The sequence below is a fragment of the Lepidochelys kempii genome, chromosome 8 (genome assembly GCF_965140265.1).
Source record: "Lepidochelys kempii isolate rLepKem1 chromosome 8, rLepKem1.hap2, whole genome shotgun sequence".
NCBI lineage: Eukaryota > Metazoa > Chordata > Testudines > Cheloniidae > Lepidochelys > Lepidochelys kempii.
In genome coordinates this window covers 17,394,393-17,411,544 of record NC_133263.1, presented here as the reverse complement: position 1 = coordinate 17,411,544, position 17,152 = coordinate 17,394,393, and the positions used below count along the sequence as shown (strand labels likewise).

General features: G+C 41.6%; 1 protein-coding gene across 1 annotated transcript in view; it reads right to left on the bottom strand.

Annotated features, from left to right (window-relative positions):
- Positions 1–2,330: 2,330 nt before the first annotated feature.
- KCTD16 (potassium channel tetramerization domain containing 16) overlaps positions 2,331–17,152 on the bottom strand; it is a 157,533-nt gene continuing 142,711 nt past the window's right edge. Inside the window, exon 3 of the mRNA XM_073355719.1 lies at positions 2,331–10,493. Coding sequence (XP_073211820.1) covers positions 10,042–10,493 — 452 coding nt within the window. The 3' untranslated portion in view covers positions 2,331–10,041. The remainder of the gene's footprint in view (positions 10,494–17,152) is intronic.

Below are 17,152 nucleotides of genomic sequence, written 5' to 3'. Positions count from 1 at the left end.
TTATATTTGCTAGAGTCACAGTAGTTTATGTATATTTGCTATTCACAGACTGCAGAATATTGCCAAATAACCTCACTGGTGGGGACTGACAACATGGAGATACATGCATTCATGTGAGACCTTAATCAATGATGTCTATACTGTATTAAGCACATTCATTTTTTTAAACACCTTCCAGTAAAGTTGATTCCTTTAAACTTTTAGTTAAAACTGCATTTTTTTTTTACAATTACTCACAAAATAACCTGTAAACAAGTTGACATTACACTTATGTACAAGTGAACCACATTGGAAAGTAGAAGAGGTAATTCAGTAGGTGCCACTTGATATACATCAATGTGCAACAGACTGACTCAGGCCCCGCAAAGTCATTAAGTGCTTGTATGAGGTCAGAAAATGTAATATGAGCAAGGCCCCGTATAGATCACAATATCACAGAAGTCACAAAAGAAACACAAAATCCTATGTTTGCTGTGGAAATATTGCATTAGATGCATTTACTCTATGGTTGTGTGTCTATGTGAAATCTAAAGAGTTGAGTTATATTTTTGGCTAGCTCAGTACCAATTGCTGACAAAAGGCCAAAATCCTCTTCTAACATTCCCTCCTATACTCCGGTTTCTCTACATGTGAGGGGCTCCCATTAATGATGTCAATGAGAGAGCCATGCGTGAACCAGAGCAGAGGTTTCTATGTGGAGCTGAGAGAAGAATTTTGCCCATTAAAGCAATTGGGCCTGATGCTTCACCCACTGACATCAATAGGAGTTCTGTTTCTGTTCTAAAGACCAGTACCTTTTTATTTGTTCCTTGCCATAGATTCAAATTCACAACATCATAATCATAAGCTGATTTTCATTAGCAATATCAATGCCAAAAAACGTAAAATATGTCTTTAATGATTTGAACAGTGCTTTCTTGTCCCTTTCCAATACTCCACATACAAAACCCCTTTGGGCATGAACAATCCATGATACCTGGCAATGTTTTGTACCATGATTTACATGGGGCCTTATACATAAGGTATGTGTAAAGTCAAGTCTACATGCATACACACAGCTGATGAAATGGGGTGTATGGAAGGGTAAGAAATGGGACTACCTTCTTTTGGTTTTTAGGGCAAAGAAGTGGTGGGATGAGACGGGGGATCACTTGATTAATTTCTGGTCATTGCCAGTAGTGATCAGACTTGCTTTCATTTTCTACTTCAGCACAATTCTTTGCAAAGAAAAAGACCAAATGGACCCATCAGAACTGGAATGAAAGTACAAAACCTGCCCTCCACTGCCACACTACTATGAATCATTTACACGACACTGGGAAGTACTGCACTTACAGATAACTTAGGAAAAAAGTAACTGGGAGTTATGAAGATTTGTGTGCTCTTCCTTCCTCTCCCTTTTATGCTTTGAGTTCTACTTAACTTATCGAGAGGTATATCTCTGTGTTTGGATTTATGAAATGAAACACCTTCAGAAGGGACAAGATTATTTTTCAGATAGCCACCTTAGAAGCTGCAAGCCAAATCCACTTCTTGAGGAAGAGTACACAAATCCACAGAAGCCCACAGAGTTGCACCTACTTACACCAGTGGTGAATTTATCATTGGATGGCTCCCATACCCCAGGGGTACAACACATCATCATGGTTGTGAAAGTTAGGTGATGGCAGCTGCATAATATATTCAGAATACAGTCACTCCAAGGTGCACTTGTGCTATTTACAACAGAACTTTTTAAACTATGTCTTAAGCAAATCAGCAACTGTACCTAAAAGATCACAAAAGGGAACAAGTTAACCAAAGACTGGTTTTGCAATGCCTTCACAGAAGTAATAAGGCCTGTTCACCACATAATATGGGTGGATTTGTGCCACATTAAAGGTTAACAGCTTTCCTCTCACTCACTCTCAGACACAAACATTTTTATTACTAACAGAAGTTTTATTTGTTATTCAGGTCCCAATGAACTCAATGGAAGTTTTGAAATTGACTTCAAAGGAACTTGGATTTGGCCCTTATTATGTGTGGAAAATAACTCAAATATCCAGTTTGTTCCCCAAATATTTCAGAAAGGTAATTGCATTGCAATTTGACTTCAGATCCGTGATATAACTGACCACACATATTCTAACAAGGGGCATACATGGCTGGATAAAAATAAAATAAAAATGACTGAACCTATATTCTCAATCCAAACTCAAGCCTGATAACATTTTTAGAGCTCAAAATATTAGCTTTTGAGTTTTGTTATTTCAATTTCATTTTCACACTCTCTGTATTACCTGGCATCAACCAGAAACAGAAATAGCAAAAAAAAAAAAAAAACGCATAATTTTCTGGTATTTCTCACTAAAGAAAAAAGTAATGGAAATATTACTAGAAAGGCTAGTCTCACAACATATCTGGTTCTATTTCTAGACCAAACCTGTATGTCTAAGAATCCAAAAGTTAGCGTGCTTAATCAAATGGAATTTACCAAGCTTAGCCCTTACCTAATAAGTATTTTCCACTGTATTTTACTTCCAAGTTGAAACCTGCTGCCATTAAAAATCACTGGGAGTTTTTGCCATTGAGTTTAACAGGAGTTGGATTGGACCTTATGCCTCTTGCAGCTATATGTATACATTTGTAAGCAGCTGATATGTTACCTTAAGTTGCAAATACAGAATGCTTTGTTTTTGCTGTCAGTATCTGGTGTCTGATCCTTTGTTCTAACCAGAAACGTTTTTTTTTTTTTAACTAAGGAAGAAAGGAATGTACTGTTGGCAAATTTTAAACAAGTGCCTTTGTAAGGGAATTGCCTGGTGATTTCCACATTCACAATGGAAGAATATTCTGTTGCAAAGGCAAATTCCCAGGTCAAAGGTGCACAGTCAACCTGGGGATGCATTACAGAATCAGTTATTTTTAAGAGTGAAATCGAAATAGCCAACGGTCAGCTCCTCCTCTAAGGTATGCACATAAAGCTTCTATTGACATCAGTGGGAGTTGTAGATGGGTATATGAGAGCACAAGTTAGCTCCGAATAATTGTTTCTAAAATAGGCTAATTTCTTAAGCCCAATTGGATAAACATGTAGGGACAATATTGCTGCTGCCGAAGTCAATAAGACTTTTGCCATTTGGCAGGCTTATTTCTAGTGGAAAGGATCGGTTCTTTGCACCCATGTAAATTATTGTGCATGGTGCAGGGCAACAGGATCTTCATGACTAGCCATGCACCTTAAATCCTCTGTGGGTTTTTTTACCTCTGTTTTTCTACTATCTTTTCTTCTTCCCTCTTTCAGTTTTCTCATTCACATACATAAGGATAGCTCGGACTACAGTCCTGACAATGGTTTTCTACCTCATTTTGTATAGCCAGGGGAAAACGCTTGAAAGGCCCATGTGAAATGAAAAGGCTCCTTAAATTTTGAGTAAGGATAACATTTCACTTCCATTATAGTTCTGACAGCTGCGACCGAGGTACAATTCTGCTACCCGCCTTCTGCAGGAATTACTCCTGCATCTTCTAACAGAGCGCTATGAGTAGTCCTGTGCCCTATAAATCTATGAGAACAAACTCCACAAAGTCCTGTGTGTGTGGGTGCATACACACACATACACACAGATCAAGTCTTCCAAAGTTTCTATATTACAGTTCTCAGAGAAGAAAAAAAAATAAGCCCCTTGTTACATCTCTAGGTACTGTCAGCTGCTTGTGTTTATTATGGGGCCAGGTAAAGTGTCTGCTGCTCGGTTCTAACCCATTGCTGCATGTAAATGAATGAAAAGGCCAGCACTGAGATCAGGCTGACAAGAAAAAAAAAAGAGTCTGTACAGTGAAGAGAGTTGATGTCCTAATGTAAGAATTGTGACTACGACTGTCACATTGAGTAACAGAAAAATTACCCAGTCTGGACAATGCCCATGACGGCTCCTAATCTGGGGGTATGTAATTTCCCCTCATTTCTTCTACTTTAGTGTTAAAGACAGGTGCCAGAGTGACACTTCTAGAGTCCAAAGTCTTCTCTCCACAGAATGTGTACATCAGAGGCAGAAGCAGTGTAAACTTCGCACATATCAACCCCTCCACCAATACCGCTAATAATTAAGTCTTGATTGTGGCTTTATTCTTCAGGCAGTAATGGGTAGGACAGCCCCACGCCACACCAGGAGAAGCACCAGACAGATAGGCAAATCTCTGCAGCTTTTCTGTGTGCACTGGAGGGGAAGCCAGGGAGGGAGGAAGGAGGAGTGCGGGTGGAAACAGTTTCCCTGGTGCACCAGCCTGCAGCTAGTGCCGGGGGGACAGCCAACATCCCACCCCTTTTGAACATCCTGTTTTCTGAGTAGAGAGAGTGAGCAAACAGCCCCTTCACTCTACAAAGCATAGGGTGTGCAGAGCCTACTATCATGGGAAATTCTTGCATAGCTATGCAAATTGGTGTGTGGCTTCTTGTGCACCACCCAGACCCTGAGCAGACAAGCAAGGGCCTCTGATAATCAACCCCCCATATAGAGACCAAATTCCTTCCTCAGAAACCCATGCACCTACAAGAAATTAACCCAGTACAAACAGCAAGATTGAGGATAACATGGAGGGATAGTTTATATGCCTAATAAACCCCATATTAACTCCCCACTATCCAAGCCCGGCCCATCGTCCCACTGAGCACTGCGTTTTTACATTGTACATGTTCCCCTTGTTGTTCGTCTATTCGTCTGCGTGTCTCTTATCTTGCAGGCAGGGACTATGCTCTCATCATTAGCACATCATTCACCACATTATGGGTGCTCCTGCAAACAATTGACAATATAAGACTTGTTTTAGTAAAAGGGCCTAAGGGAGTTAGGCACTCATCATCGATTGAAAGTTGGCACCTAACTTCCTTAAGTCCCAGCCATAATTAATAATAATATGGAGGGAGCATCTTTAAGGGAAAAGTGTAGTTCCTTCCTATCTGGCCATTTTCTGTGACCTGACTCACAGAACCCAGTCAGTGCATGCTATTTCTTACTCTCCTTTCAGAAGCTGATATTCCCAGCAGAATGGTTTGTCTTTTCGAGTAAGTGCCTAATTTTAGAGGATTGCTGTGTCTAGGGTTCCTCTTGCATTGAGTAACAGGCTGTAAAAAAATGAAATATATGCGTTTGTTTCTGCACAGCACATACACTGTCATGCGGGAGCCGCGAGTTCCACATCAGCTTCCTAGCTCTGAGGCTAGAAAGGGATTGGGAAAACTCTTTGACACATACAGGCAGCAACAGGGACAAGTTTGAGTTTAGTCCTCTCTGGGCTGTTTTTAGGATACTTCCCATGCAGAGCTGTCCAACCTCCTTCCCAAGGCTGCACGTACCCCAAACAGAAGAATTTACTTAAGACACTTATGGGCAAAAAGCATTTCACTGAGGGGCCAGATTCTCATTTTCACGAAGGCCTCGTACACCACTCCAGCACTGTAAACCAATCTCAAAGTGGGTGACTTTACATTGCCAAGGCTGCGCAAAGTTATGCCTACACATGGAGCTGGGAGGTGCAATGCCTAGCTTGCTCTCATTGAAACTAGCACATTAAATATAATCGTATCGTTGCAGCAGCTCGGGCTTACCACCAGGGTACAGACTCATGGGGTTTGTACTCAGGCTGACTAGCCTCTCCCACCACTCACCACTGTCCATGCTACCGGGACTACAGTACCGTAACTCCTCACTTAAAGTTGTCCTGGTTAACATTGTTGCGTTTTTAGGTTGCTGATCTATTAGAGAACATACTCATTTAAAGTTGTGCAATGTTCCGTTATAAGGTTGTTTGGCTCCCCTGCTCCACCCGCAGCTCCTGCCGGCAAGTGGGGTCGGGGCATGGGGGCTTGCCCCACTCCGCCCACCCGGCGCTCCTGCTCAGGAGTGGGATCGGGGCATGGGAGCTTACCCCACTCCGCCTGCCCGTCATTCCTGCCGGGGAGCAGGCAAGCCCCCGACCCCACTCCCCAGCAGGAGCTGTAGGCAGAGTAGGGGAGCCAAACAAGGCTCCGTGCCCCAACCCCACTACGCCCCTGCCTCAACCAAGCTTCATAATCATCATTGGTGAGTACAGTATTAAATTGTTTGTTTACAATTATTTAAAACTTATACTGCATATGTATATAATGTCTTTTGCCTGGCGAAAAAAAAATTCCCTGGAACCTAATCACACCCCCCATTTACATTAATTCTTATGGGGAAATTGGATTCGCTTAACATCGTTTTGCTTAAAGTAGCATTTTTCAGGAACAAAACTACAACGTTAAGCAAGGAGCATATTTAGCATGCTAGCTCGGAGAGAGCTAGCATTATGTCTACACAAGCTGGGATTCACCCCTCCAGCTTCAACTGTAACCATCCCTTCGAATCATGCCCAGGAAGTCTATACTGATGTTAAACAAGTGGAGCAGTCACTCTTTCAATTGAAATAATGAGGAGCATGACCTGAAATGGAGAGCTGAAATCACCAGGGAACAAAGCTATCTTTGATGGAACTTCACCATAGTCAGTGGAGTTAATCCTGAGATAAATTTGGTCCTAGGAATGGATATACTATATAAGTTCCCTACAGTAACAAAGCAGAATATACGTATAAGCTTTCCGGCTAGTGATCATTAAAGTTCAAGACTCTTATTTCGGTAGTGGTGCAGAGTAATAATCATTTAATCTAAAACGGGAAATATGAAGGCCACATGGATCAAACCCATTCTGGTGCATTTCATTTGGTCTAATTTTTTCTGCAGATATTAATCATTGTACAGTCCTGTGCAAACTGAGTCAAGTCCATTCAAACTCTGAGAGAAAGAAAGAAAAACAGGGTACACTCTCCTTCTCTTGGTCCCTCATATTGTGTAATGCAATGTTTTGGAGATTAAAAAGAAAAAGTGAAACTCTGAAGCTGAAGATGCCAGGTTCTAGCCATTCTGGGTTATCAAAGTAGAGAAATGGTTTATGTTGTGCATGGAAATCTCAAAACAAATTCCTGCTGAAGCGAGAGTGAGAGTCAACCCTCTGCTCATTTTCTCCCTAATTTGCTAATACAATGAATTAATGTTAGACTTCTTCCTTGTGACTTGCAGAGAGCAGAACTGATAGTGGAGGAAGATTCTGCATAATGCCTGATGGTATCAAAACCTCGCAAAAGGCTCACTTTCTGATTTGGCATGTCTTCCTGATAGTGACTGGCTCAAAATAGAAAAATCACAGTTTCGAAGTCTTAAAGTGTCAGAGACAATGGAGCTGTTCTCTGGTGTGGACATAACAAGAAAGAGAAAAAGCACCATCTAAGCCAATCCGTATGTCTTGGGAGCCAGCCTACTGTTCTTGCTTTGCATCGACACACACAAGGAAAGTTGCAGGAAAACTTTTTAACACAGTGCTATCAAGAGTGATTCCAGGTCAGCAGCTGTAAATAGGGACGAGTGAATGTACAAGAGAGACAATTGTTTTTAAAAAGAGGAAAAGCAAATCTGTGGCAAGCAGAGGGATGTATGTGTGTGAGCACATGGATGTGCAAAGGTGCATGTGAAAATGTGTGTGCTAGCATGTGAATGTGGGTAGGTGTGCATCTGAAATGCATGTGTTTGAGTGTGAACATGTGTTTTAATAACTGAATTTGTTTAGTGCCTGATCCTGTGTGGTGCAGAGCTGTCCAATTTAGCTCAGCACTTCTCAGGTCAGGCTTTTGCTTACTATATTTACTTTACACATGACAATAATTAGGAATCCCTAGAACTAGCATCCCTCTCTCATGTAAAATATCTTGGTAAACCCTTGCAACCTTAACTAGAGATGACTCCAAACTACAAAATCCAGATCTCATATCCCTGTAATTTGAGGGTGTTTTGATCTGGGGATTTGGTTTATGCTCAGCTCTGTTCACAAGCATCTCACATTTTTCAGTAGTTTGAGACATGTCACTTCCCTTTTGCACATGCAGTTAGCACCCACAAAACCTGTGCCTGCATTGCATTTGCAGTTCAATGGTAGACACAAATCTGAATGACAGGACCTTTACCTATCTGATTATGCAGATTTGCCATCACAGTTCATTTTGCAGGTGAAAAAAAAATGTAAGTTCAAATTATGTGGGAGCAAATTGCACCTGCAGGCAAGGAGACTGGGCCTCAGACCTACTCAAATATACTACGTTCAATCCAAATGTACCTCTATTCTATGCACACTTGAAGTCATCTCCCTTGTAGCATTGTGAATTGGGAATGCTAGAGATAGTGAAGCTTTAGAAATGTTACTGATTCTAAACAAGGCAATATCACCGCTTATAAAGCTATCGGCTTTATTGGTTTCTGTGCCTCTGCTTTATGTCTTGAGACATTGATTGACATGTGCCAAACTCCCCAGCTAACTAGCTCCCATCTGCAGCCAGTGGAAGGCCCACGTGGACCCACTGATGCAATGCATTTCTAGGTAACTGCTTTACAGACTGTTTAGACACCAATCTCATCCCACCAGATGCAGTCTGTCCCTGGGACTCCCCTTCATTACCTGACTCTTCACTTTTCAAATCCCATCCATGGGACCTTTGGCTCCCACTGGACTGTGGAGGGACATCAGGTTCTTACTGGTCTGTGGAAAGAATTAGCTCCGGAATGACAACTAAGAGGCAGTTTTAGGCGAACCTGTCAAGGAAGGACTGTGCTTTCTTGTTGTTGTTGCCTGGGCTCAGTAGGTTCTTGTACTGCTGTCCCTGCGTGCGGCATCCCTTCCTCCCCGCAGTCCCATCAAACTGAGCTTGCTGATAATTTCCCATTTATTACACATTATGGGTAACGAATGGTACTAAATTAAGCCTGCCACCCAATGGGTTATCCTACAGACTACAGAAAGGATGCTGATAAGGCAGTTTCCATTACAGAGTGCGTTTGGTTTCTATTCAATTTTTAATTTCCTTTTGAAATGTATCTAGCTGGAATGGCGTGGTGCCTGCCATTTTACCAATCAATTTCCTGCCAGTCAGAGCACAAAATGCATCTTGTTAGGTTTATAATTTCTTATAATTGCATCTGCGTCGGATGGGAACGGGAGGCGGTTCTCCTCATTTGTTTGGGCCAAAGACTCTTTGGCAGCAGGGTCTGGCAGGCTTACATAAATCAGCTAAGATCACTGGCTCAGCGGCTTGACCCGCCATCTCTGGATCCCCCTTTCGATTTGAATCGTTCCTTAATAAACCCTTTGTCATCCGGAAGCTTTGGGGAAGAGTGTTGGAACAAAGGAGATTAAAATATACATCATAGTCAAAAATTCATGGAATATTTTGCCCACAGTTGCAACAGACACAGACACTTTTACAGTGCTCCACTTCCAAACTCCCCCCGCCCCAAAAAATAACAGATGGAGAGAGATGGTCTTCTACTGTTCACACCTCATAAAGCTAGAGGGGAAATGGAGCACACAGAGTGCTAACAATTGCTTTTTCATTGTTGTTGTTGAGAAAGTGCAGTTATAAAGGAGAGAACCAGAAAAATTCATTATGCAATATAAATATACACACATGTATATGTATATTCATGTGTATACATACATATATATATATACACACACATCCTTCATGTAAACTGACATGGCATAGTGTGTTTCTTTAAATCATGTACATCTGCCCCTCCCTGACTCCTCCAAATAAATTAATTAAAAGGAGAACTCAAAAGGCATGTAGTTTGCGGAAACCCCCCGGCCACTGCCTGATCATGTGTGGGACTTTCTCCACCGGTACCAGGTGCATCTGTGTGTGGGTTTCTTTAGTTGGTGATGTTGTTGTGCCTTTAGTGTGTAAAGTATTCATCTTGCGTAAGACTAGGAGCTTACAAACAAAAGCATTTTTCATTGTGCTTCCACAACTTGAAAAATATCATTACCCTGTGACTATAAATGTTAAGGTGAAATAGGCAAATTAGGCAGCACTATCAAGATGGATTTGTTTTGTGACCTAACAAATTGTTATGATTCCTTTTATTTCCTTATCGTTAAGGATCTTGATCTGTAAATTGTAATAAGGTTATTTTCCCCCTGCCCCGCCCCACTCTTATAGATGATACTTTCGTAGCAGTTCAGATTGCCAGGGGTGTTTCCTTTCTGGAAACCTGTCTGGGATTTTGATTTTAAGGAAATCCTGGATGCATTTTTCTAACTCTTCCTCAATAGAGAGCTTTTCTTTCACTGCTTTTTTTTTGCTAGAGTTGGATTCCCTGGAGCCAGACGTTAGAGTTCGGAGCAGGTCACTTTTTCTTCGGATTTCAGACTGCTGAAGTAGCTGTACTGGGCCCTTCTTGATTGGCCGATCTAGAGTCTGTATGTTGGGCTGGCGGGTGACAGGGCCACAGATGACAGTCTCTTGTGGGGAGCTGGCTTCTGATTGGCTGTCACAGCTGGAAGTGGATAGTTCATTGCAAGATGTGCCACTTTCCCCCTCTTTATCTCCTTTGCCATTTTTGCAGCAGCAGTCACAATGGGATGAAGACCACCTTGAAGGCTCACCTAAAAGAAAGAACAAAGCACACAGTGCGGTTACAAAAAGCACAGACATCTGGGCTGCCATATACACACAGCAGGGTATTCCTTCATATGCCACCAAATAAACTACTGTCTATTAAGTACACTTGTGGTAGCAGAAGAAAATGGGGAGGAAAGGAATCTAGTATAGTGGTTAGAGCAGGATAAAACCTCTCAGAACTCCTGGGTTCTAGTCTAAGTTTTCTCAGTATAATCTTGGGTAAGTCAGTGTGATCAACATCTTACACACATGTGGAAGTGCTTTGCTGGATCAGGAACTTAAACTCGCTGGGCCTGATTCTCATTAACAATAATATTCCTTTATTCCACTCTGCCAGTGTAAAGGGGCATTAATGTCCACTTTAAGGCCCCTTTAGATTGCCACAGCAGAGCAAAGACCCTTCGTGCAAGTGAGAATCTGTTCCCCTGTGTTTCAGTTTATGTATGTGTAAAATGGTTTTGCTGTTAGACTTCATTAATGAATGTTTGAAAAGTGCTTTGAGATCCTCAGATGAAACCACTATGTTAATGCAAAGAGCTATGTTGTTATTTTCAGATAAGTGAACAATGATTGTTTCAGAAAGCCAGGGGTAAATCTCAGGAGTGGTTTATTTGCTGCTAACTGCATAGCAGTTTACTAACAGGCCAAATCCTGAGATGCTCACTCAGATTCTTCATAGCCAAATTCCCACTGACTGTAAGATCTGAGTAAAATCAGAATAAGGTCTTCAACCTTTGGCCCATCCCTTCAACCCTCACTCACATTAGTAGTTCCATTGATGCCAATAAGATTACCTAGGTAAATAAAGGTTGTAGGATCTAGCCCAGGATCACTAATCCAGAAAAAAAATAGGTAAGTTATAAACTAACAGCCAAATGGAGCCAATATCCTGCTGGATGTCCCTCAGCAAAAATCCAGTGTTTAAGCTACTGCCAATTCATGGACAAAGTTATGGCCTCACAACATGTAAATGGTCCACAAGCTCATTCTCGTGTTTGGTCTTCCAAAGGTTTTGATTTAATAAGTAAAGGGCCAGGCAAAAGGGAACAAAACATGCTTGAAGAGAAAGGAATGAAGATATAATTCTTGTTCAGGGAATAGGTGTCGCAGAGTAAAAATCAAGCTATCCCTGAAACAGCTGCATAGACCTAGGAATTTTCTTACTTAGAATATTCAAACTGTTCAGGTATTGATTGATGAAATGTTATTCTATGTCCCGTCAAATTTCCCCATTAATAGTATGTTGTCAAGATTGATAGGCTCAAAATCCAACCTATCTTTTTTGCTAATATATGTTTGTAATGTCCATTAATTCTTTCTGTCTTTACTGAATTCTGCAATTATCTTTTTGTAAAATAAAATACGAAAGCCAAAAACCGTAGCACTCATGAGCTATCCTACAATAACAAAACAGCCCGCACAGCTTAGTCTCATGAGCAACCCTACGACAACAAGCCAGGCTGAGCAGATTAACACTGACAGGCAGTCCTAAAATAATAAGGTAGGACATACAACCTACCAGTTGTGGGCATCCCTACAATAACATGCTAGGGTGAAACCCTGACTCCATTGAAGCCAATAGGAAATTTGTCCTTAACTTCAAATAGGACCAGGATTTAATCCCCGGTGTTTACAGGCCAGCACTCACAAAAAACCTACAAAACAAAGCTGGGAGAACTCCTCTGCCTAATGTGTTAATCTGAGTTACTTGGCTGGGTGCAGAGCACACGTGGGGACGCAGATGGAGTCATTTTGTATGCAGACACTGTTGCTGCTCTCTATCATTGTGTCCTTATAGTCAAGTGTGCACTGCTTCATCATGTGGCTCCATCACAAAGCTCCCCTTCCCCCCCCCCTCCCCCCCGCCCGCATGTAATGCATTGGTGGCACTCTGGAGCAAGATGCGATACTCCTGATAGCTCATTTGTTGAAAGAGCAAGAATAACTGCTCTGAGGTCCAGGGCAGGCTGTGAATGTGCTGGAGACAGCTGACATATCCCTATTGTAAGCAAACAGTGAGATCTACATTCAGAAGTAGCATCCTTCTCACAATGGAGCCCAGAGAATAGAATTTAATCTAGTGAAGTCGACACGTATGTACACGCACACAAAAATATACCCTAATGCATTGCCTTGGGAATGTAACTTCTTCTAAGGAAAAAACCAAAATGTTCTCTATGTCAAAATAAAATCCAGACTATAATGCTTCCATGGCCTGCAACTTGCTATTGAGAAAGATGCTGTCATTATTATTTTAATCACCATCCTCTCTATTCTTTCATTTAATTAAATGTAGCTTTTTATTCTTTTTAAAAAAGAAACAAAAAGCAGCACTAAAGTTCCAGTTATTGCAGACTATTTATGCAAAGTAAACATTTCTCACCCCACACACGCAAAAAATTTACACAACAGTCATATACTGAAAAAAAGGGAGCTGACTGCAAGAAGGGGTTGTCTGTGTCAACATGTCTCTTGTCTACAAAGTACAGGGAATTCTTTTTTTTTTTCCATGTTCTACTGGAGAACTGCCCAATAGCCATAATCCATGACAAAGAAGGAAAGCTGGCCCTGATAAAAAGTGTGTCCTGACCAAACTGCCGAGATAATCATGGATTTAAATGTCATTTGGAAGCATCCATCTTCCCAGTAAAATGTAATTATCACCTCCAACTAGTGCAGATTGGTAGCATTATTAAGGTCAAGAAAAGTGTAATTCAGCATGCTGTAGAGCAGCCTTATATCAGCAACACGGCATTTTATTCCACCCATAAAACAGACACTGGGCATGGCTTTTAGTGCTTCACATGCAATGCTTCACATTTTACTCTTCCAGGGAAGCTCTCTGCAATTTACACTGTACAAATGAAACCGAAAGAAAAGCAAGTGGTTTGTACTTTATGGAAAGATTGTGGAGGACAGACAAAGCCTCAAAGGCTTTCTGATCAGGCTGTCGGTAAGTAACCGGAAGGAGATGTCGTTCTGATTTCTGCATTATGTATCTTTAAATGTAGGGTTGTCTCCCTTTCTGTTGCAGAGGCTTCTGGGAATCACTTGCCATTTAGTGCTTCAGTTCAGCTGTGGAGTGACTGATATTTTCGCTCATGGAGACTTTGGGCTAGGTTCTCGTTTACACTACACAACGCTGCTGTGGTCAAGGGGCTTTAAAACGAAGGCACACACTACAGTCGTATCTTCTTTGGGGCTTCTTTACACACCAGAACTCCCTTAACTGGCTGGGCATTGTTGAAAAACATGGGCACAGAGGTCCTGCTCCAGTTCCAATGGGGCCTCTTTTGCCATTGCTCTGAACCTTGTGTGGGTGTGAAACACTTGCAAATCAGAATGGTAGCATTTGACCTCCACTTGGCACTCATTTTGCACTGATATGAATGACTAAATGAAGGGCAGGGCAGTGGTGAATCAGGCCCACTGAATGCAACAGAAGTGTTGCCACTGTCCCCAGTACTAGCTAGACTGGCCCTCTGCAATCTTAACTGGGCCATGGCTGTTGGGCATATACTAAAACATATCGCTGAACAGAAACTGCTGATTTTTCTTCCATGAGATAGTCAAGCCCACTGGAGTGAAACAGGGCTTTGCAAGCTCACAAAATGCTCATGCGTTCTTTAAAAAGATGCACGGCTGAAACCTGCCGCACCCGTCTTTCAAATTCTCCATCTTGCTAGGAGCTGTGACCAAAGTTCACATCAATTATAGAAACAGTTGGAAAAAAAACTTCCCCACCCTGTTACTTGCTGTTCCCTGTCAATGATGAAGGAGTCTTGCAGTCTGTGTGGCGAAATTTAATTCGTAGACTTGCTTCAAGACTGGTTCTTTATCTAGTCTGAAAAAGTCAATAATGGCTAAATTGAATTTTTTTTTTTATAATTCTCCCAGCTCTGGAAAAGACATTGCATACACGAGGCTTGGTACAAACTGATTGTGTGAAATTTGGAAAAACACATCCATAAGCCTTATTGATTTGCAGCTCCTTATTGTGGTTGACATTTTAACTTGATGGCATTTTTCCTCTGCTGCAACTACCTATTGTTTCCTGGTAAGAAGAGAACTGGTACAGAACTCCTGTACTGCATAAACAGAAAATGATTTATTCCAGCAAGCAACCGAAGTGTTCAAAAAGGCAGAAATCCATCAGGTGCAAACTAGCTGATAGGGATGTACGTGACTGCACAGTGGACTCTTGGAAAATATCAGGAATCCAGTAAATAGCTTTCTTAAAGTGACACTGTTAACTTAAAAAACACATTTTTTCTGAAAATATTAAGTTTGATACAAGGGAGAGATTAGAAGGAAAAATACGTTTCTCTCTTTTTTCCTGTGTTTACTTTGTCCAGTTGACAGCACTTTGTGCATAGTTATTTTCACTGTATTCCCCTGTACAGTCAGTCATTTTTCCCTGTTGTCTGTGTGTATCTTTCATAAAGCAACTATGGAAGGGAAACACTTACATCTTGAGAAAAATGCTGTTGTGAACCCAAGAAAATTAGTAGAAGAAGATTGGGAGCAGCAGTAGGAAATGTAACTACTTTTATCTTCTTTGTTTAATTGACTAGATTTCAAGTTGACAATTTTCAGAGTAACAGCCGTGTTAGTCTGTATTCGCAAAAAGAAAAGGAGGACTTGTGGCACCTTAGAGACTAACCAATTTATTTGAGCATGAGCTTTCGTGAGCTACAGCTCACTTCATCGGATGCATACCGTGGAAACTGCAGCAGATATTATATACACACAGAGATCATGAAACAATACCTCCTCCCACCCCACTGTCCTGCTGGTAATAGCTTATCTAAAGTATTTGAGCATGAGCTTTCGTGAGCTACAGCTCACTTCAACTTGATGATCACTTTAGATAAGCTATTACCATCAGGACAGTGGGGTGGGAGGAGGTATTGTTTCATGATCTCTGTGTGTATATAATATCTGCTGCAGTTTCCACGGTGTGCATCCGATGAAGTGAGCTGTAGCTCACGAAAGCTCATGCTCAAATAAATTGGTTAGTCTCTAAGGTGCCACAAGTCCTCCTTTTCTTTTTGCAAGTTGACAATGACGCTGTAATTAAAACTTGTAAAGAGGAAACCCATTTTAGTAATGCTACTCCTACCTATCTCTTATAGAGTACTTTTTTTCAATAGATTGCAACATGCTTTACAAAGGAGATAAGCATTGTGATCCCCATTTTACAGATGGGGAACCTGTGGCACAAGAGGTAAACTGACTTGCCCAAGGTCACCCAGTGGCCAAGCCATGAATAAGACTCAGGTCTCCTCAGTCCCAGAGCTATCCACAGAAGTTAGAGACTCAGCTTATCTCCTTGCCTGTGCAGGATTCTTCTCTACAGCACAGTCTCTAGAGTTTTGTGCCAACAAGCTTAATGTGTCCCTAGTGATGGAGCTTCAACCACTTCCTTTGGGAAGCCATTCCACAAACTAATACATTGAGCTCATCAGCAGCAAGATTTTTTGATACCAACCCTGAATTTTTCCTTCCTTGACATCATCCCATTATTCTCTATTTATACCCCCCATCTACCACATTACAAGCCAGATCCTCAGCTGGTATAAATCTGCATAGCCCCATGGACAACAATGGAACTATGCCATTTACACCAGCAGAGAATCTGGCCCAGATTGGCTGTGACCATTGCAAAGGTGCACAGGGGGGGAAGATGACAGGTTTCAGAGTAGCAGCCGTGTTAGTCTGTATCCGCAAAAAGAAAAGGAGTACTTGTGGCACCTTAGAGACTAACAAATTTATTTGAGCATAAGCTTTTGTGAGCTACAGCTCACTTCATCGGATGGAAAATACAGTGGGGAGATTTATATACACAGAGAACATGAAACAATGGGTGTTACCATACACACTGTAACCAGAGCGATCAGGTAAGGTGAGCTATTACCAGCAGGAGAGTAGGAGGGGGAAAAAAACCTTTTGTAGTGATAATCAAGGTGGGCCATTTCCAGCAGTTGACAAGAACGTCTGAGGAACAGTGGGGCGAGGGGGGAGAATAAACATGGGGAAATAATTTTACTTTGTGTAATGACCCATCCACTCCCAGTCTTTATTCAAGCCTAAATTAATTGTATCCCGTTTGCAAATTAATTCCAATTCAGCAGTCTCTCCTTGGAGTCTGTTTTTGGAGTTTGTTTGCAGAAGAACCTGCCACTTTTAGGTCTGTAATAGAGTGATCAAAGAGATTGAAGTGTTCTCCGACTGATTTTTGAATGTTATAATTCTTGACGTCTGATTTGTATCCATTTATTCTTTTACATAGAGACTGTCCAGTTTGGCCAATGTACACGGCAGAGTGCCTGCCATGAACCTCCTATGCAAGGACTAGAGATAATCACCAACCATGCACTCAGGAGAACATAGGGGTTGCTCCCTCCATCCTTCCTAAAAGTAAGGGAGCGGGTGGACAGGGCCACCATGGGGAGGGAGCTTCAGCATGTACCCTAAAAGGTGAGCCTGAGTGCTATTCAAGTGCATCCCAGAAATAGAAACAGATCAGATTGCCCTTCCCTCTGAATGGAGAATCAGACAGAAATTCTGGGAGTGCAACGTGTAACCCTGAATCCGATGAAGTGAGCTGTAGCTCAAGAAAGCTTATGCTCAAATAAATTGG